Here is a 22,586-nt window from a genome sequence, read left to right as displayed (position 1 = left end):
ATGTTAACTTTTATAGTTAAAAGATAGAATACACTATACATGACTCAACACTTCAAACATCTTCAAGATCACACATAGTTCTCTTGAGAAACAAAGAAACAAAATGTAAACTACGACTTACTTTCGTGTACAGTTCCACCATGCACAGAAATTTAAAATGTTAAGGAATAAATGTGCCCTTAATTTGGGAATAAATAAATGAATTATTACACCATTCAATGAAGTAACTTGAAACAGTTAAAGGAATGAAGTAGATCTATTTGTAATACCAAGAAAGGCTAAAAAAAAAAAAACAGTGTAAAAAAATGTAATGTCATAGAACAAGGAGCCTGGAAGGATACACACATAATTGTTAAAAATGAGTGATTTTTACTCTATACATTTCTGATTGGCTAAATATTACATAAGAAGATATTCATTTACCATCTGTACAATTTTTTAAAAAAGGAAAAGGAAATTTGAATGCCTAAATACTATACATCATACAAGATTGTTTATATACATTGTCCCATTTTATCATTCTGACAAAGTTATGAGGTTGGTACTAAATTGAAGCACAAACAAGTTATTAAATGGCAGTCTGAATTTGAACACAGGGCTCTCTAAAGAGAAACTGAATATGTACATTTTTCCTTATACCATAAAACCTCATCAAAATATGCTTCACTGAGAAGAGTTAAGAGCCCTTAATCCTTAATTTCATTTTCTGCCTTAAGCAGCAAACTGCTCCAAAATTATGTCTATGTATACATACACATGTACACTTTTACTTACTTAATGACTTCTATTTATTATTACAGTTCATTTGAACCTTCAAGTTTTTAAATCTATGTTTCTCCATGGTGGATAACAAGCTGGGTAAGAAACATTTTAAATGTAAAATATGAAATGGCAAATATGAAATAACACTTTATAAAAAGGAAGTAAAATTTGTCTATTCAACTTATCCAAATAAGATGTGAAAAGGCCATTCCACCAGTCCCATTTTATTTTTAATAAAAAGGTATTAAGTTCTTCCAGTGACCTTTAAAGAAGGAGCATGGCCTATAAAATCTATTTAAGGATATTAAATTCGGTTGATGTCTCATGTGTTGACCTTATGAATACCAATCACCCAATTAGCTATTTCATTTTCTTTTATTTATTTATAGTCCAGTAGAGTACCTTGCCATAATATACTATGGTTTTATATGATTTCTGAGAGGTCAAAGCGGCATTCTAACAATTCTAATCTTTCTAAAAAGTTTTTGGAACTCCTTTTCAGGGGAAAAAATGCATTTCAAAGTGCAAGTTATTTAAGGTTCTCAACAGCGGTTTTTTATTTTTTTATTCACTGCAGTAACCCCAGTGCCAACAGTAGTGCCTGGCACATAGTGAGAGCTTAATAAATATTTATTGAACAAATGAAATAAATCATTATACTGTGATGTCTAAATCTTGCCAAAAGTTACTTCAGAATCAGCCACAATAAATAAGGTGATGTGTCAGGGCAGATGAAGTTAAGACAGAGTCACTTATCAATAACCTAATCTGTGACCATAAAGTAATTCAATTTGTTCTGTTCTACTCTATTCTGTTCTTCTATTGCTTCTAAAGGAGGATGTAAATGAAATCATAAAAGAAGATAATTAAAAAATAATTTGGGCAATGGTAACACTACTAGAATAAATGTATGTAGCCTTACAAGTGGATCACTTCATAAAGCATTATATTAATACTTATCTGACCATACAAGATTTTTCAAGAGAAACTCAGGGCCATTATTTCATACTTACACTATAAGTAAAAATTTTAAATTCCAAACTTCTAAGACTTAAATGATAGAGTCTTAGTTCATTATTAATTGAATTACAAGATGGGGGAAAGAATTTCACTATACACTATTTTTAATCTTTATAAGAAGTATTTAATTTTATATGTCTTCTATTATTGTAGTGACAAAAACGTGATATTTAGGTATTTTTGTCCTGTGCCATATGTTATTCTACACAAATCCTACAGAAATAATACTTTCAAGCCATTCAGCATTTTGAAAAATGAACCTGAACAATTTCCATTTATCATTTATATTTTGATGAAGCCTGGTCTATATGCCTGTCTTTGCAAAGTTCAGCAGTATATTTAATATAAATGTTATTACTGCTAATTAAAAATTGTATTAATACTACTTTGTACTGTAAACATGAATATAGGCACTCTTGAATGTTAATCAAAAAAATCACAATAAGCTATGAATTAGCAAAGTAAACTAACTGGAAATAAAAATATTCATAACCAGAATAAAACTAGAAATATTTCTGAAAGACAGTGTAGAGTTTGTAGGTAATGAATGCTAGTTACTTTTCTTCCCATCGAAACGTAGCGAAGTTTTAGATCACTGGCTAAGACAGGGCAGAGATGGCACCTTTCCGACACTATACTTCTGAACAACCCTTAGACTTTAGTGATTTGCTCCTGGAAGTCTGTGATGAGAAACTGCCTTTTGCAAAGACCCACCTACAATATAATCATTAACTGATCAAATTTTCTTGAATGGAATCCAAGCCACATATTTCACAATCCAACTTTCACTCATTAGTGAATAAAGTTAAACCCAAGAGAGGTCTTCCATTCCCCACCCACAAACCCTGCTCCCTGCTCCCCAACCCCCAGAATATCAACAAGCTCCTGGAGCGAGATTGTCTCAATACATAAGAGGCTGTCTAAAGAACACGGATTTTGAAAACAGAACTGGACTGCAATCACAGCTATAGCACTTTTGATTTTCAGGGCTCGGGCTCTCTCTGAGTTAGGTCTTCTCATCTGAAAAGTGAGGAAAACTATATAACCTCACAGAGTTGTTGTGAGATTTAAATGTTTTATTTTATTTTTTTTGAGACAGGGTCTCACTCTGTTGCCTGGGCTAGAGTGCAGTGGCATCATCATAGTTCACTGCAACTTCCAACTCCTGGGCTCAAGTGATCCTCCTGCCTCAGCATTTCAAGTAGCTGGGCCTACAGGCATGTGCCACCATGCTGGCTAATTATTTTTTCTTTTAATTTTTTGTAGAGATGAAGTCTCACTACGTTGTCCAAGCTGGTCTCTCCTGGCCTCAAGTGATCCTACCACCACAGCATCCCAAAGTGCAAGGATTACAGGAGTGAGCCACCGCACCCAGCCAAATGAAATATTTTAAGCAAAGCAACTAGCACAACGCATATTAAATACTAATTGCCTTCTCTTCCCTACCTTAAATTTTATTATCTACTCCAGCACTTAGGACAGGACTAGGCACAAAATGGAAAATTAAGGAATTCTCAATCAATTGGCTTTTTCAGGCTAACATCAGAATCCTCTTGATCAATGTAAGAATGGATGACCCAAATAGTGATTTATAAGTCAGCATATCAAATAATCAGTAATTTTTAAGAAACAGAAAAATATAATTAAGGATAAATGTGATGTTAAAACATCCTTGGGTTGCTACAGGTAGTTCAGTGCCTGTGTGTGGGAGCTGTGTAGAAAACCAGGATTACCACTTTCTCTACCAATGCAGAGGAAGCAGCATTACTTACGGTGGAAGAGGGAAAACACCTCCAGTAAAATATTAATATAACACTGTGCTACACAGGGGTGATGCTAAAAGGTCTTCAAGCAAAATTTTATAACCAAAATGAGTATTTCTGAAGCATTTCTATTAAGAGCTAACTTTAATTTTACTAACAAGTCACTAACAAACTTTAAGCCTAACTACACCCAACTGTCAAATATCCCAGAAAAACAAGCTGTCCTTGTGAAAGACAAAGTAAACTCAAGACACTTGGGAGTAGAATCAAATCTCTTATTAAGAAGTACAGAATAAGTATTGGGCCTCCACACTCACACTGTAATAAGGATATTAAAATGTAAATTAATATACTTTCTAATACAAGCATTTAAAATTACAGAACTGGAATACTCTAATAGGCATTCTTTAAGTTCTAATTCATCGTGCAATACATTATTCAAACCATCAAGTTTGGCTTAAAATTTTTCATATCTGTTCTAAGTGTAGCTTAACTTTACCATACTTTTTATGGACTATTAGTTTTTTATGTAATACAAAACTGAAAGAATGTGACTCTGGGTGAACACTATGGCTATTAAAATTTTGCTGTACTTTAATTTGCATTATAATTTAGTTATGAGGATTTTATTGTAGCAAAAAATTGAAATAAAAACTGGAGTATGACAATGGATATTTAAGGTACTCAGCTTATACTATTGCAAATGAAACTAAACTACTTCTGTAACATGAAACTACAATGGAAATCAGCCTTAAACTTGTTAGTTTTTTGTAGTTAATTTGAAGACTGCCCGCTATTTCCTCTACTTTTTGGAGAAAATTATATTCTATTACCTGAAGCACCTACCCCCATTGTGTGTTCATTTTATTAGACTGTTGAATCTTATCTTACAAGGATACCTAGGAAAAAAGAGTTACCAAAGCCAGTGTTTACTGGTATTACTCTGCTTTAAATGATAAGCTGCCGTGAGATACGAAAGACTACAGGAGGAACCCGACCTCCCACCTCCGCCCGCACCCTCCACCAAGAGCCTCCACAAAGACCTTCAAGCAAATAGCACTTCAGTTTCTCAAATAAATATTTGTGGGAAAATAAATTGGACTGGGGGGACAATCAGCTCAACCTCTAGTGCTGACCAGTTATGCCTATCATTTCCATTTCATTGGCTAGGCAATTCCCTGACCACAGAGGGTGTCATTATATCCTGAAGCAGCACTCCCTAATGAAAGGAGGACTACATGATCCTCTGGTAGAAGGGATGATCAAATATAATTACTGTAATCATATACGGTAAAGAGACTAGAAAGAGATGTGACTACACAGTCATTTCCAATAGCATCTGTTGGAAAATTTAACTTATGCTATTAATTTACAGCAATGGGCTAAAATCAGAAGCCCTGAAATGGACTCAGCTGAGTAAAAGATCTGGGCCAGGTAAATCCAGGCCAGAAGTCAGAGGCGGGAGAAGACCAGCAAACCAGGAGATGCAGAGAACCATACCAGTGAAAGGAGGCTGCACAAACAGCCATGGATCACACCCATTAACTGTGGGCTTATGCCCAATGGGAATCAGGGATGCACATAATGACATATTTATCCAAAGACTAAGTTCAAGATTGGAACAGGAGGATGCTTACTGCAGATCCTGAGATCTACATTCTAAATTACAAGACAGAGAAGAGACCAGGATATTACAAAGGACTGCTGCTCAACAACCTATGGTCCTACAGGTAGACTTTTACTCCCCAAAGTGCAGGCCGTCTACCAGCAGCAGGGACCTTGCCTAGACGCTTACTAGAACTGCAGGTTCTTGGGCCCTATCCCAGATCTGCTGCGTAGAATCTGCATTTTAAGGAGATCCAGGGCTCTACAGAGGTTGTACTACCTTGTAAAAAAATAGAGAAGGGAGGGAAGAAGAGAGGATATAAAATGTCGAAGAAGTCAGAGATTGAAATTAAAAAGCAGCTTTATTCTCTTAGGAAAATTAACTCTACAACCCCTAAAAACACCATGAATCAACTAAACAAACTTAAATATCAAGACTAACATCTTGTTTATCAAGGGTTTCCTCAGGACCCTTGACTTGCATCACTGCACTGACAAATCCAAAGCTATTGTTCTCATCAACTCAGCTCTGCACAATCACAACCAGTTCCCCATCTCGTAAGATTTGCCTTCAAATCACCCAGCCCAGGCCCTAAAACCCTATAAATATTCTCTCCTAACTCACTTGACAGTCAATGATGGACCAGAAAAAAAAATATTAACAAGCATCTGATCTAAGCTCTTTATTTTATGGAAGAAATTCACAACTGTCTCAAGAATGCAGAGCTAGTTAAAAGCAGAACCAACACCAGAGACAAGATCTCCAGACTCCCTAGTCAGGAGTCTGATATTTTTTTAAAAATTTACATTCATTATTTTGGTCTCTTTGTCCTGGACAAGGACATTCCTTTATGCTACTATAATTCATCAGTATTCTCAGAATACACTCTTAATAGGAGCTGTCACTATGCAACATGCTAAATATAAACACACAAATTTCATTTTAACCAAAAGGTTCAAAAAAGTAATGAATAATATCATAATAGCTTTATTATCAGCATTCTAATAAAAACAACTAGTAGTATTTGAGCATTTACTGTGCAAATTACTGTGCAAAGTACTATGCTGACAACTTTATATTCAATGATTTCATTTAATCCTCACAATAACACTAGTAACTACTATTATTACTCCCATTTTAAAGATAAAAAAATAAAAGTTTAGTGACTTATCTATCCAAGGTCTCACTACCAGCAAGTAGAAGAGCTAGGACTTTAACACTGAAATACCATTTGTTTCTTTGTGTCAGGTAAAGCACAACAAAAAAGTGAGTATATAGTCATTCTTTCTGGTCTTCTCTTAAAAATTTCATTTCTTCTTATGAAAATAATACAGGTACACAGCAATATAACTTGCTTCCAAGGTAATATTTAAATCAGAAACATTGCTTTAATGATAATTTTCTCCAAAATACTAAGGTGTTTCTAAACAGTTCCAGTACTGATTGTTGTACTTTCTCCATGTTAGCCACGTAAATGACCTGTTTCCATCATCATATTACTTGATGCATCTGCCCTTTACCTAAATGTCACTACCTTTTATCTCCATTTCAGTAACATTAGTTCAAGACAACTGCAACTCACAAGAATAAAAAGAGCTCTCTTTTGTTAGTTATAACCACAATAATTGCTAGACCCTGATCTGAGGAGGTCTAAAGTAAAAACAGATTTTTCTGTAGAGCATTATCTAGCATGTTTAAGACTTTTCTAAAAATAGATTTTATATCACTTCTTCTTTTGAAACTTACTATAAAGGACAAGATTTAGGAAACTAATTTTTCCCTACTTTATTTAAAAGTATATCATTTTACTCTTTCAATATTATATTCCTGAAATTTAAATGGCATGTTCAAATTCCTTGGTGTCTTAGGTACCTTGGTGTCTTAGGTATCATAGTCTATGCTATGATAGACAGGGTCCATTAAATAGCACTGACCTTCTCTATCTATGTGAAAGAATAAACATGCTACTGATGACTTACATGTTGCCAATAAGGTAGATGAATAATCTACGGGATTTCTTCCATTTTCCCTTTAGGGAACGCAAAAATCAGTGCACAAGAATTGCTCGAGGTTTTTAAGCAAGGGGCAAATCCAAACCATGCAGTTTGGCCTTGGAGATGCCGTCTACAGTTGAAGAGAACAATCAAGCATGCTCTCACCACGTCATAACGTTATTACATACTTGGGTCACTATTTTGATTCACTCATTACTTTTCTTTTTTGAACTTGACCAGTAGAGGAACTTTTTTTTCCTACCATGTAGACATTCATTCTGTATTAAAATTGCACTAACCCTTTTAGCATGATAAATTCATTCCATTTTTATTCTTTTTTTTTTTTTTTTGAGACAGAGTCTTACTCTGTTGCCCAGGCTAGAGTGAGTGCCATGGCGTCAGCCTAGCTCACAGCAACCTCAAACCCCTGGGCTTAAGCGATCCTTCTGCCTCAGCCTCCCAAGTAGCTGGGACTGCAGGCATGCGCCACTATGCCTGGCTAATTTTTTGTATATATATTTTTAGTTGGCCAGATAATTTCTTTCTATTTTTAGTAGAGATGGGGTCTCCCTCTTGCTCAGGCTGGTCTCGAACTCCTGACCTCGAGCGATCCACCCGCCTCGGCCTCCCAGAGTGCTAGGATTACAGGCGTGAGCCACCGCGCCCGGCCTCCATTTTTATTCTTATTCAACTTTGAGCCACCAGCACCAAGCCCTGTATCAGAGGCTATTCATACAAAGCTGAAACAGACCTACTGCCTGACTTGAAGGATTTCATAGCCTAGTAATGGAAAAAGATATATAATTATCTAATAGCAATGCAGTGACATCAGAGCTAAAAGAAGCATGTGTCATGGGAACACGTAGAGCGATTAATTGAAATCCAGGATGCAGAGAAAGGAGCTGTCAGAAAATATGCAAAGACAAGAGATCACTGGAGCAGAATAAAAGATTATGGAGTGCACCAAGCTTACAGAGAAAGGCTATTTAACCCAGAGGGAACCTAATGATAAGGGTGCAAAAGCCACAAAGAGAATGACCCATCTGGGAGCTGCAGGTAGATTAATAATGCTGCAGCAGAGAATGTAAGTAGGAAAGGAGGCTGGAAAGGTAGCCAGAAGTCTAACAGTGGAGGATGCTGAACAGCAGATTTCAGATTTTCATTTTATCCTTTAGATAATGGAGAGCCACCGGGGCATCTTATGATCCAAATCTGAGAAAGATAAGTCTGTTGGCAGGCCAAAGGACTGCCAGAAAGGGGGTGAGAGCTAGGCACAAAAGTCTAGTTTAGGTCAAAACAATCATCCTAGGGCCTTAAATTAAGATAGTGACAGCAAGGATATTGAGGGGAGGAAATATTCAAGAAACATTTAAAAGGTAAAATAAAACAGACAGTAAAAACTTAATTTGGCATAGGTCTTAAGTACAAATATCAGTATCATATAATGAAATAGAGTGGAAGAAAGAGTGCACTGATAAATTCTAACCCTCAAATAGATTTTATTCCTTCAAATTATAATAATTAACTTTATACCCTGGTAGGATTCTTTTTTTAATCCTGAGGTCAATGAGCAAATGATTATTATCAAAGTTACAAACCTATTGAGAATTGGGATTAAGTGGTTATAACAAATTAATTGAGCTTCATTGTATATTTCCACAAAAACAAGATAACATAACCAAACAAAAGGATCTCTGAACTAATATAAATAAGAAATAAAAACTCATATAAAAAGATTCCACAAAGCAAAAATAGTTATCCTCAGAAATACGTAAATTAAAAACACAAGCTCTTATTTTAAATACTTCTGTATTAAAGATATTTAACATGAAAACTTTTTTGTTATCAGTAAAGTATGTAAAAGCTGTTTAACACAAAAGGAAGGTCTTACATTTAAAATCAACATGTCTATATAAGACATATTTAAAAGAGGCTCAATTTGAATGAAAAAAACTGTCAAAGCAGAAAGAACATCAACAGAAATGATTAATTCTATCAATGTTTACCATAATACCAAATGAAATTATGCTTAAATAAGATTATTTTTTAAATAATTAATTTTAAAATAAGATATATTTTTAAAGATTATTTGGAAGCATGAAAGTTTGCTGAGTTAAGAGAAATGTTACCCAATGGGGTATGGCTCCATTTCCTATGCTTAGCAAAGCCTCATAATACACAGTGCATTTTCTTTAGAGCTTCAGGTTTCTGTGAATTTGCAGATAAAGTCACCTAACCAAATTGGTCAAAGCCTAACAGTGCTGCCCACTTTGGAATCATTTAACCATACGATACTGTCTTGTTTAAAATTTGTTAAATATATTATTTTTGCTTAAGGAGAGAGGAACTAGTAAGGCCACCTATATTAAGATAGCAGGATCTATGGTCAAGCTACAGAGAAAGAGAGAAAAAGAGAGACAGTATACTACTGCTTGAGACATGTCAAACTTCCATTCTCAAAATATTATCAGTAAATATTTATATCAAAACATTTAACATCAAAGATCACAGTAAATTTAGAAGTTTAGGGCCGGATGCGGTGGCTCACGCCTGTAATCCTAGCCCTCTGGGAGGCCGAGGCAGGTGGATCGCTCGAGGTCAGGAGTTCAAGACCAGCCTGAGCGAGACCCCGTCTCTACTAAAAAAATAGAAATAAATTATCTGGACAACTAAAAATATATATATAGAAAAAATTAGCCGGGCATGGTGGCATATGCCTGTAATCCCAGCTACTCGGGAGGCTGAGGCAGTAGGATCGCTTAAGCCCAGGAGTTTGAGGTTGCTGTGAGCTAGGCTGATGCCACGGCACTCACTCTAGCCCGGGCAACAAAGTGAGACTCTGTTTCAAAAAAAAAAAAAAAAAAAATTTAGAAGTTTAGTTCCTTTCCCTTAATTTTTGAAGAATTAGACTTGCACAGCTGCTATTTAGTTACATGGGTAGAAATTCATGAAACATATTCAGAAGGCAAGGGAAAAAAAGATGAGAAGGAAATCATCCTAAAACAGAGGCCATTAAAAGTTTAGATATGAATTATAAAAAATAAACAAAACTACCCTGCAAGCTGAAAACCCCATGGAAAAAATAGTCCACTGACTGAAGTCAAAACAAGCCAGGTTTATTCTTTTTGATATATTGATGATTTATAACTCTAATCAATCATCAGCTATTTATAACTAAGCTTACAAAGTTAATGTAACCACATTCAAAAATGAATTTAAATATATAGAAAATTTTTCAGTGGTTCAACTGCTGGAGGAAGACAGAAATGTAATAAAGAATACAAGTTAAGCACCTAATATGAGCACGTTTTCAAAACATACCAGGAAGCTTAAATATGTATGATGAACTGTCCATAGGTCAATTGCCCAATCCCAGACCCCGTGCCTGTTCTTTCCAGTCCCTAGTCATAGCTTTAGTAATAACACTTGATCTATTATCCAAGTAACAGCGTAAATGTTCATCTCCATGACCAGGGCCTATATGTTTGCAAAGTTCAGTCCTGAGCTACATGACTGGAATCTTAAATGGCCCAAAAGGACAGCCATGTAAACACTGTGAAGTTATTGATAACAAAGGGAGTAAAATAATCAGCTTTTTCAGATTTTATATAACAAATTAAAAATTAATGACGTATAATGCATGTGACATACAACAACATATCAGAACCTATACAAATGACCAATTTCAATTATACACTTAAGATTCTCGAATGTTGATCAAAGGGTATAAAGTTTCAGTTAGGAACAATAAACTTTAATGATGTATTGCACAGAACAGTTACTATATTAAATAATGTATCATTTATTTCAAAATTGCTAAACAACGTTTTAAATGTTTTCACCAAAAAAAGTACGTGAAGGGATGCATTTGTTTATTAGCCTGATTTAATCATTCTGCATTGTAAACACATATCAAAACATCAGTTGTATCTCATAAATATATATAATTATTATTTATCAATTAAAAATAACATTAAAAAAGAGAAGATTCTCATTGTGGTTTTTGGAAGTCACTTAATGTTTAGATACCACATCTGTTTGTCTATACAAGGCAACTTCTCAAGAAAATTTGTGAAATATTAACTGAAAGAGAAGAAAGCTATGAAATAAAGAAATTAAAAATGAAGAATAATTTTTTAAAGGACTAAGAAGTAGTCATATTTTTGTTGATAAAAAGAAACTAAAAGTATATAGGAAAAAAGGGGAAAATAGTAAAATAAATAAACAGCAACAAATTTTTTACCTTTTTAAAACCATTTCTAATCAAGGCAGCTAACGCCTAATGTGACAAAAATGAGAACAAGTGTGAATTTATTAAAAACACATTATAGAAAGCTACAATGAACCATTAGAAAGCATTTACCAATTTTACAAGACTAAGTATATAACAATAACATATGTGGTTAAAATTTTTTGTTATTTGTTTTCTAATCAGGGATTTGAAAATAGACACCCCCAAAACCACAAAGACATGTCCTAATTGCATAAGTGTTTACCAGTAAAAACAAAAACCTTTATAACTTCTATAAACACATTACCTTTTAATAGGTAAAGCAAATGTCTACATATACCCTTCAGCCTGAATCAAGCACCTTGTGCAGCTTTGTAGATTATTCCTCAGAAACAGAACGGTCAATATGCTGTCAAAATATGGACAGAGATCATTGTAATCCTAAAGATTTTACTATTAATATATAAACACACAGGAAATTGTCCTGTGTTAAATGGGCCACATTCTGAAAGTTAGTTTGTTGAGTCACAGATATGTCATAAACGGTAGATAGGTTCTAAGGTGTGATCAAGGTGGCCACATTTTCTGAATCCAGACCGATGACACAGTCAATATCCAAGCCTTCACAGCCATTCCTTGTTAAACAAGAACTGAGCGTCCCATGCACCTAGCACTGTGCTAGGTACTAAAAAAAGAGATATGTAACACATGGCTTCTACCATGAGGCTGTTCCCTGCCTTCTCATCACCTTCCAGTCCATTTTTTACAGGATAGCCAGAGGATTTCCATAAAATATTAATCAGGTCTCATAACTTCATTAATTCATACTTTCAATGGCTTTCCCTTCCACTTACAATAAAATCCAAATCTCCTCAAGGCTCTCAAGACCTTGCCCACCCAGCCTCTCACGCATTCCTATCACTCACAGTGGCCTCCTCTGCGCTTCTTAAGTACCCAGTTCTATCTTGCCCTAGAATTCTTAGCTTAGAATCTGCCTCCGTACCCCAGCATCTCCCTTGGTTCTTATTTCTTCCTACAGCTTAAATGCCATTTCCAGAGGGGCCTTCCTTGAAGTCTCCCCCTACAATCCCGCAGAGGATGGAGAGCTGACGAGTGGTAAGTAAGGCAGTCACAGAGCAGCTCTTCATTTCAGAAAAATCACCCAGGTGCAACTTGCAGTGTACATTGACGATGGAGGTGGTGTAATGGGAGGTGATAGCCACAGGCAGCAAAGTTCAGTAGCAAACAACTGGAGAAGTACAGGGGGCGGGGTGGGGAGAGATGAGAGAGCGGGGAGGGAGAGATGAGAGAGAGAGAGAGACAGAGAGAGAGAGGCAGAGAGAGAGAGAGGCAGAGAGAGAGAGAGAGATTGCACGTTTGCAAAAGCACTGGTCACCTGAGCTCTGCATAAAGTTCCACCAGGCTATGACTCTCTAAGAGCAGTATTATGTACTACAAACTTCCTACAACATCAGGGAATAAACATTAATTAGTTTGAAATGAATGAAAGAACAGTGAGCATCACCAAGATGCAAACAGTAATCACTGCCATTTTTTTATGGAGTTCTAGGCGCTACGGATGATGAAGACAGGGAAGGCAGCAGAGCAGAGGTCAGGAGGAGAGGTTCTGCCGGAGTAGCTCTGTTACTCACTAGCTGAGTAACTTTAAGCAAGTTACTTTATGTCTGTGTTTTGATTTTTTCAAAAGACGATAGTAATAGTACTTAGAGCAAAGAATTGTTGTGAGATTTAGATGTAAAACACTTAGAACACTGCTTGTCACATTTTAAGTACTCAAGAAAGATTAGCTGCTTAAAAGGTTGTCACTGCTGTCATCATTATTAACATGAAAATCATTTTTGTTATTATTAGTACTACTACTATCACCATTAGGTACTTCACAGACATTATTTCATTGTCAAAAAAGAACTTAATGAGGGACATACTATTAGCTGTGCTGTATAATTAGGTGCAAAAGAAGTCCACACAATTAGTAAGTACCAATACTGGTATTTGAGCCTAATTGTATGAGTTTAAAATTTGTATAATAACTACATTGTGACACTGTCTCTCAAAAGGGGCAGGAGAGACTCAGGTGTGATAAATAATAGTATTTTCTAAGCAATATCATTTACCAAATATTTATTACGTTCCAGCTACTCTTGTGGGTTCTGGGATTCAGCAGTGAACAAAATAGATTAAGTCTCTGCTCTCATATAGCTTATATTCTAGTAGATGAAGATAGACAAGAAAGCCAAGAAAGCCAAAAATATCAAATAGTAAGAGGAACACTGCAGAGAATTAAAATTAAGAATGATGCATCTGGGGGGGCCACTAAATTGGGTGGGCAGAAAAAGCCTTTCTGTGGGGCCTGAATCTAAGATCAGAACCTAAAAGACAACCAGAAGGAACAAGCTACCCAAACAGCAGTATGAAGAGCTTTCCAGGCAGAGCGAACAGCTACTACTCATTTGCTCATGGACCCAAGGCAAGCCAGCATGGCTGGAGAACAGCGGAGAAGAGGAGGAGCATTCCATGAGGAGGTCAGAGAGGCGGGCAAGAGCCAAGCTATCTGGGGCTCTGTCACTCAAGGGAAGAGAGTGTGGATTCTATGCTAAGGTAATGAAGGATACAATGGGAAGATTTTAAGTAGGAAAGTGACATGAGGTGACTTATGTTTTTTTAAAGAGCCTTCTCATTGCTGTGTAAAGAACAGATTGCATGAGGCAAGAATGTGAGGATAGGAAACCAGGATATTTCAGTAGTCTAGACCAGAGATAAAAGTGGCTTGGAATAGGAAGGCAGGAGGACAGTTGGAGAAAAACAGACAGATTTGGTATGTGTTTTAGAGACGGAGTAGAAAGGATTTACAGATTAACTGAATGAAAAGGGTAAAGGAAGGAGAGGAGTAACCCGTGTATTTTTATCTTGAGCAGCTGGAAGAATAATGGTTTAGTTTACCGAGATGAAGAATATTTAAGGAGGAACATGTTTGGGATAGGAATAGGAGTAGAAAATAAGAGTTCTGTTTTGGCCAGGTTACATTTGAGATGTCCATCATATACATACTCATTTGGAAAGGCTCAGTAGGCACGTGGATTAGAAGCAGGCATTCTGGGGAGTTACTCTTACTCTTTCTCTGATTTCACAAAAGACTGAAGATAAATCAGCAAGAGGAAAATAGCTTTTAGAATGTACAATGTGAGTATTCAGTAATCATCTAAAGCAGTGAGACGAGCTGTTGTGTTCTTCATGAAATCATTGCACTTATGAAATCTGAAGCAACATTTTTGCTGGGCATAATGACATAGAAAGAGAGTAAGCTTTAAGGTCAATCATTTTCATGCCAAGAGAGTTAAGGAATATCATATGGCCTCTATTTCGTAAATCATATAAGATTAAAGGGTACAAGCTAATAAAGAGATCTGAGCTCCAAGCAGTATACAATTTATGAGTGCTTCTGAAATTTCCATCACACATGAAGGGAGCCCATTACATATCCAACATAAAACAAAAATGTCTTCTAACTGTACATAAAATAACAACTACTCTACCTGCTAGCTGATAGGAGTTTCCATGGAAACTGTCAGAAACGAGTTGTAGTGGTTATTGACAAAAATGGGATGAAAATGAGAGCTAAATTTACAAATTGGAATGGACTGTTAAATAGCACAGCTCTATTAATATTCGATTCTTGGTAATCTGATTCAAGCTAATGTTTCTTAATCAAATGGCTACTTTGAGGGTAAACAGAAAAATGAGAGAGATAAGTAACCATGTTTGCATGTATATAAGTCCATACTCTTTAATACACATCAGCAATATTGCAATAATAAAAGACATATTTTTAGGAAAGATAAATAAAATTTATTTAGCAACTACTAAATATCAAGTGTTTTACATATAATATCTTGTTTAATCCTCATAATAATCTCTCCACGTAGGCTTTGTTATCCTTATTTTTATAGAGCAGGAAGCTGAGTCTCAAAAGGATGTCAAGTAACTTGATCAAGATAAAATAGATAGTAAACAACAGAGCCATGATTAGATCCCGGTGTAACTGAACACAAAATGCATACTCTTTCATTAGGCTATTAAAGGGGGCAATGACCCACAAGAGTCCCGAAGCCTCCGGCCGATGGCCTCATCAGGTCACAAGAATCTTTCTGATTAGTTAACAGTTAAATTAGGCTAAAAACAATGCTGGTATATAAATGCCTAAAATGAATAACGTCAGAGATGCAAAACAAAAAGTTGAGTTTTGACCAGGAGATACAGGCACTGATATACTCATCAAATCAAATAAATAAAAGAAAATTAATCAAAGAATGTAAAAAGAAACAAGTAAAGGAAAAAACTCAAGTCACATGTTGAAACCCACTTTACCAGATGCTGATAAACATAGGGAGTCAAGATAGACATAAGCTGATGATTCATTTTAATAAGGAATAATTTCTTAACATATTTGTCATTTAAGAGTAAAGGCAAAAATGCCAAGCCGTTTACTACCTCATCACAATACACCACAACCATTACCCCAGATAGTTGAAATATAATGCCAAGGTGATCGTTAGAGCTGCTCAACTCTAACTTAATATATTGCATGTATAACCATAGTGGTCATATGAGAAATACAAGCAATCTGAGGTACTGAATGCCACATTCCTTCCCTAATAATTATTTAATTTATTTGGGCTGTTTAATTTCTTTATAAATTCACGGTCTTGTACATTTTACTCCAAGGTTCTTTAAAGAAAACCTGGATATCTAGATCTCCCTTTCAACTTAAGCTGTCAAAACATATTACAGTTAACCACAACACATACTAATACAGTATTAGTCAAAGCACAACTCAAGTACACACACATAGAAATGCAGGGCTCAAGCTAAATTCAATAAACAGTAGAAACAAAGAAAAAATAAAAAGCATAAACATCCAGGAGGAATAAAGAAGGTTAAAATACATGAAACAAATCAGGTATGTTGAAAACTAATTTTTGGCAATATTAGATGGTTTCTAGCCAAAAGTACCAGTAAAAAGTTCAGCTGTGAACCCAGGACATGCTTTAAAATTATCGTTAAATGAAATCAAGCAAGAAAACACTCTCATACAAAGATAATGCCCAGGGAACTACAATAGAGGAAAGAAAATCATTTCCAACATAAATGCAGTATTTCTAAATTAGTAAATAAATTATAAATACAAACCACTTGGGTATTTATTATTTTAACAGATAAAACTTTTAAGTATTTCTTTATAGTTCTGCTTAGGGGAACTTCCAAAAAAAGTATAAATATTGAAAGTAATTCATAAAGAATCATTCTTTAAAATGAATTACAACCCCGAAGTTTGGTATTTTTCTATTTTGTTTCTTGGTGCATTCAATTTCAACTTAATGGCATGGTACTAGAAAAGTTTTTTGTATATGCCTTCAAACACTCGATGTAATATTAAAGCACAGTTCTTAAGTTTAGAAATTTCCAGTACTATTAATGCATAAAAGTATATCTTAACATTCTATTTCCCCATTCCTACTGAATGACTTAGTTAGTGCTGAAAACCCAACAAACACTTAGCAGGAAAGCCAAGACAGAACACAAAGCCTGGTGCTTATAAAGAAAGAAAACGCAGTCCAGAGATATATGTTCTCTTGTTCCTTTAGTTCAAAAGTACTATCAGAAATCAATTGGCATTGTTTCATATAATATTTTGTTATTTAGCTGATGACAACTAAAGACAGGAATTATTTTTATTCCTTAAAGTGTAAGTTTTGTTTTCTCCTGTTTGATTCTTCCTTAGGCTGTTTCCTATTTCTTTTCTTCAAGATTTTCCTCCTCTATCTTGCCAAACAGGTATAAATAGAAATGAAGGGGGAACTACTTCTGAATGGCTATGGTGAAGCCAACGAGCTTTCACTCTCACTGTTTGGGAGTGCTCATCTTACATTTGCTGTTAATGACTCCTAAGGTTTGAATATTCTGTTTAAAACACATTAGAGACAAAGTAGCCTCTTACCAACAGGCTTCTTCCAGAGTGTTCTGACATATAACAGGTTTAAAATGGCGCAAGGTGGGTCAAAACATACAGAAAGGTCCTAAAGGCTGCTTCTGTCTTCATTTAAGCTATGTGGCCACTTAACAAAACTTGTTTCTTCTTCTGTAAAGTGAGACTCAATACATCCAAAGGCCTGGTTCCTGATGAGAATTATTTATGTCATTCCTGGGTCCGTGAACCACACAGAAATTGTTTTTAAAATCATGTGCACTCTTCTGAGGAGCAATTCCACAGCTTTAATCTAGCTCTCAAAGCGGTACATCAGCACAACAGTCTAAGAGCCACTGTGCCAACATCTACTCCAGCCCTTACACCAAGAAGCCACAGGATAAAGCACAAAGCACATGGCCTTAGAACAGTCTCAGGACCAGGGGCAAGTGTTCTTCCAATCTGTGAAAACATATATGATAATACCTACCCCATAGGGAGTTGACGAAGAGTAGATAAGTGGGATGTTGACCAAAAATTTCTAATACATAAAATTTACTTCCATTATGAAAGAAGACAAAAATCATTTAAGAAGATAACATATGTACCCATTTTAAAATTGAGGCTCCCATACACTAAGGAACTGCCCCTAGTGAAACAGCTTACAAATGTCCACTCTCTGTCCTCATGCCCCACACAACAAAAAACACAGTCCACATTCCAAACAATGCAAACCCAAGGCTAACACTAGCAGAAATGGTGGTCAGGCCTGGGCTCACCAACGAGGAAATAAAACCAATCTGATATGTTATGGTAACATCAACCTTCAGAAACACAGGTATTTAAAATTACCAAGTGACCCTTTTGGGGTCTACACACTTACCAGACCTTAAGAAAGCTGGTGAAGAGGAGACGACTGCGTCAGGTGAGCTGGCCATTTCAAATTGTTGACTCTAATCATAAGCGTTGCAGGCTAAACTACAGCAATTTTAAAACTGGTTAGTGAAGGTTAGAAGCAATCAATGTTAGATTAATTGAAAGCAGTGTGAGCAGTTATTAACATGATGCAGTATGCAACAAAGGCAGTAATTGAGGATCATTATAATTTTATTTTCTCTTTTATGACTTGAAAATTTGATTTTCTTTGATTTGACAAATTATATCTGCTTATATGGATGAAGCAGGAAATATATAATATCCACTTATTAAACATTACGTAAGAGTAGTATCCTCTAATGTGCAGTGAAGTGATCATGTTACTATGTAACAATGCTCAGAACCCTGCAGAGGAGTCTGTACCCAGTCAGGTTAGTCCACTTTCAAACAAACCTCCGTTTATATATTCTTTTCAAAGTAACAAACAGAATCAAGTTGATTGTTTTTAATGACACAGGAAGTAAATGATTCGCTCAAGAAATTTTATCGCCTATACTTCATAAGGTTTTCATAAGAATCTAAACCTCAAACATAACTATGAATTTGGAGGAATGACTTCAACTGGCATCCCTTTTACTACTACGATGTAAACATATAGAATATTCAACATTGATAATATGCATTTAACTACTTTGCAAATGAAACTGGATTTAAGTAACTGCATTCAACAACAGTTAAAACTTAAATTTTTTCTCAGTTAAGAAAAGAGAAGTAGTTTTCAAAGCTTACTGTCATGACATGCATTTCAGAAAAAAACAAAGAATGAAGAAGAAAAACTCTATGTGCTTGATAAAAGAAAAGAGAAATGTTGCAAAAATATACGTTGGGAGCAGCGCTCAGTTTCCTGTAAGAAAACTCTGGTTACTCTCTTTGTCCAGACATAATTAATCCAGTAACAATTTTTATAGCCCTGATAGCCACATTGTTAGTAGCCAACTCAATGTTTCCATATCAAACACAAAAAAAATTTAAGAAAAAGTGTGAAACAAAAATATATGTGACTATTCCAAGTAACTATTGGTTTTAAGATGTACTAAGGACTGCTTTTGTTAAAGTAAAATTCTGTCATACTCTGTAGGTGGTAGTTTTACTATAAGACTAAGTAAATAAATGCAGAACTTCTTTTAAGGTATAAAAACCATGAAATTGGCAACAAAGATTGGGTATGTGATTTATGAAATTAGATACTTTCTCCAATTAAAAAAAAAAGTCGATATGCACAACGTACAACTAAGACCTTCATAAATAAGGAAAGCCCAAAACATAATGGGGGCACGTTAGCTGAGGAAAAAAAAAAAATCTCTTAATGCCAACTCAAATGCAGAGTTAATTTTCGCAGGCAATGCCTTCCATGTCCCCCAATAATAACATATAGTTCTCCAATCCTTTAAAAGGGAAAGTCCTTATTTGGCTTGTCATTCCACCACCTTTCCTGTCTATAGGCACACTTTTTGTTCAAGACTATATCCAGCCAGCCAGGAATAAGGGAAGTTTCAATACCAGCTCCCGGAGGAGTCAGCAGCCACAAGTGTTAACTTGAAAGTCATGATGGAGCAATTTGAACAAGTCAGTTCAGGACACTTGAACTGTTATAACCGCCTGCACTGGTGTCTTCTGACCTTCCTGGCCATGCTTGGGAGCCACAAGTGGAAACTAAGCGACCTCGGGCCACGTGGCCAGGGAAGAAGACTGCTTCCTTCTGAGCCCTAACTCCGCTCTGCTTGACCCACTTCGCGACCTGAGGCCTTGTCTCTCTGTTTCTGCTACAGCAGGGAGCTACAGGGAAATGTAACAGGGGATACACGACATAAGGCAACGAGCAGCCGCCGGCTTTCTAGGGTCAGATCATAGTCCCATTTGACTCGATCTGATGAAGCTATCGGACTTGTACAGAGGAACACGCATAAGGAGGACGCACTCTCCCAGGAATGCGTCGCCGCCTGATTTCTAAGGGGAAAGACTCCGAGCAAAGTTGGGACCGCCTCCTACTTTCTGAGGGGTACACACACAAAATAGAGCTGGAGGACACACAGAGTGGAGTTGGGTCAGCCATCTGATTTTTAGAAATAAAGGGGAGATATCTGGAGCCAGGCCGGGGCCGCCGCCTGCTTTCTAAGGAAAAATACGAGGGGCACAGGTTCATTTCCAGGACCCCCACCTGCCTCCCGCCCAAGGTACTTGAGGGGTAGAGGGCGGCGCCCCAGCCAGCCAAACCTGAGCGCTTGACCCGAGCCCTTCGCTCCAAGACCTTCCAGCTCACTTCGGTCAGGAGTCCCGCCGCCCCCGCCATCGCCCCGGCAGCCGCCTTGGCCCCCGCCCCCGCGGCTGCCTGTCACCACCGCCCTCCCGGCCCCGCCCTCCGCGCGACACTGTCGAGAGGCGCGCCGGCCGGAAGTGAGCGCGAAAGCGAATTTGACCCTGGCTCCACGGCCTCTCTAGCGTCAGAAGAGCGGTCCCAGGAGAGAGAGAGACTGGGGCCGGCGGCGGCGCGTACGCGCACCGGGCTGAGCGCCTTTTCTCTCAGCCGCGGCGCCGTGCTTTGCGGCTGCCGTCAAGCGCGGCGCGGGCGGCGGGCGGCGCCGAGGGGCGGCCATGGCGGCGGCGGGCCGGCTGCCGGGGGCCTGGGCGCTGCTGGCGCCGCTCCTTGCGGGGCTCGCGCTGCTGGGAGTCGGGCCGGCCCCGGCGCGGGCGCTGCACAACGTCACAGGCGAGCTCTTCGGGGCCGAGGCCTGGGGCACCCTGGCGGCCTTCGGAGACCTCAACTCCGACAAGCAGACGGACCTCTTCGTGCTGCGGGAAAGTCAGTGCTCGCCGGGCCCTCCCTCTGTCCGTGTGCCCCTCCCGGTGTTCCCCGCACCCCTTGCCCCGGTAGCCGGTCCTCCGGAATTTCCCGGTCCTTTTCTCGCAGCCCTGTGACCTTTCCTTTATCTCCGGCATTCTTGACAGCTTGCCCCTTTTCTCCACCTTTTCCAACCTCAGGTCCTGACCTGGCCACCTTAGAGTTTGACTTACCCCCAAAAGCCATGACAGCACCCCAGTTTTTTCCCAGAGAATCCCGCTGCTTTCACCCACGCACCACCTCCTCCCGGTGGAATCACCTGCCATCCCAAGTCCTTTCTGATTCCCAGAAGTCTTTGTAGCTTGCCTCCACGTTCTCTCCCAAGGCCTTTTCTTTTTCTTCTGCTTTACTTCAATCTTCCTTCCCCTTCGATGAACAGGAAAACATGCAGCTTGATAGTTTCTTCTCATAGGGAACTTCTCCTTGCCTCCCCACTTGCCTAATTTACCCTCCCCTCCTTTTGTCAGGGCACCGGCTTTCTTTGAAGCTACTGTGCCCTTCCAAGGCCCTAAACACTAAACAGCTCACGCAAGCATTTTGCAGGGACCACTGATAAACCCAGAGCCTCTTGAAGAGGCATTCTCAAACAGCAGACTCTCCTCCCTCCTGAATTGCCTATTCTTTTGTGTACACCTTCCTCACCTTGGTCACCACCCTAGTCCTCCAGATCTCTGCTTTCTTTGCCAATTTTTGGTTCTTGGAAGTTCTTTGCTTTGACCATGACTAAACTAATCTTAGGTGGTCTTGATGCTGATAGTGGGCATTAGGGGGTCTTAGCATTCTGGAGTACCCACAGAAGTAGAGGCTCCTTTAAAGGTCAAGGCCATGAAGGAAGAAGAGGAAGTGTAAAGCAGACTCAGAGCTTGACTGATAGAATCCTGACCCAGACTTCTTAGGGCCCTTGCCAGGACCCCAGAGCCTCTTGTGGACCCAGGATATTTTCCCAATCTTTGTATGATTCCCCATTTTGCAGCATACTGCCAAACCTGTAGCTACTCCATCCAAACTGGGTACAGAGAATCTCCTTGACTTTAAAGATGGCCTGTGTTTGATTGAACAATTTCAAAGGTCATTCCAATGAGTGCTAATTGAACTTCAACAGTGCATTAACCTGGGGGATGGTTCCATAGGAGCCACAGGAGGAGTGTCTTGGAGGATTCAGCATTTTCTGCTTGCATGCTTTTGTCCTTGTCATCAGATGTGTACAGTGGGAGTTCCTGCATCCTTGGTGTGATGCATCTGTGTGATGAACTAAACAGCCTTATAAGGGGCAGCGTTAGCTTTAGGGAAGACAAGGCTTGACATGTAGTTTCAAGGCATGTTCTTTATATGGTTCTTTTAAGTCAGCTACTCTGACTCATGGCAGAATCCACACACATTGGCTTCAGTCTGTCTTGATCAACTACATTTTTCCATGTTGATCTTTCTTATTTCTCTGCTGCTTTGAACATT

At 37.9% G+C, this 22,586-nt stretch overlaps 2 protein-coding genes across 7 annotated transcripts in view; one reads left to right on the top strand and one right to left on the bottom strand.

Annotated features, from left to right (window-relative positions):
• Window positions 1-21,559, bottom strand: part of PHKB (phosphorylase kinase regulatory subunit beta) — a 212,607-nt gene extending 191,048 nt beyond the window's left edge. For 2 of the 5 annotated variants that reach the window (XM_045533356.1, XM_045533353.1), the window contains exon 1: window positions 20,510-20,593. In XM_045533356.1, the coding sequence (XP_045389312.1) occupies window positions 20,510-20,585 (76 nt within the window). In that variant the 5' untranslated portion in view covers window positions 20,586-20,593. Of the gene's footprint in view, window positions 1-18,242; window positions 18,338-20,509; window positions 20,594-21,393 lie in introns of those variants that run through there. The other 3 variants (XM_045533355.1, XM_045533354.1, XM_045533352.1) reach the window with 3 other exon arrangements.
• Window positions 20,753-22,586, top strand: part of ITFG1 (integrin alpha FG-GAP repeat containing 1) — a 279,045-nt gene continuing 277,211 nt past the window's right edge. Inside the window, exon 1 of one of the 2 annotated variants that reach the window (XM_045533358.1) lies at window positions 20,753-21,095. In XM_045533358.1, coding sequence (XP_045389314.1) covers window positions 20,888-21,095 — 208 coding nt within the window. In that variant the 5' untranslated portion in view covers window positions 20,753-20,887. The remainder of the gene's footprint in view (window positions 21,096-22,586) is intronic. The other variant, XM_045533359.1, reaches the window with a different exon arrangement.

Source organism: Lemur catta, chromosome 20 (assembly GCF_020740605.2).
Source record: "Lemur catta isolate mLemCat1 chromosome 20, mLemCat1.pri, whole genome shotgun sequence".
NCBI classification, from domain to species: Eukaryota; Metazoa; Chordata; class Mammalia; order Primates; family Lemuridae; genus Lemur; species Lemur catta.
The sequence above is the reverse complement of the archived record's forward strand: the minus strand, read 5'-3'. Positions and strand labels throughout refer to the sequence as shown.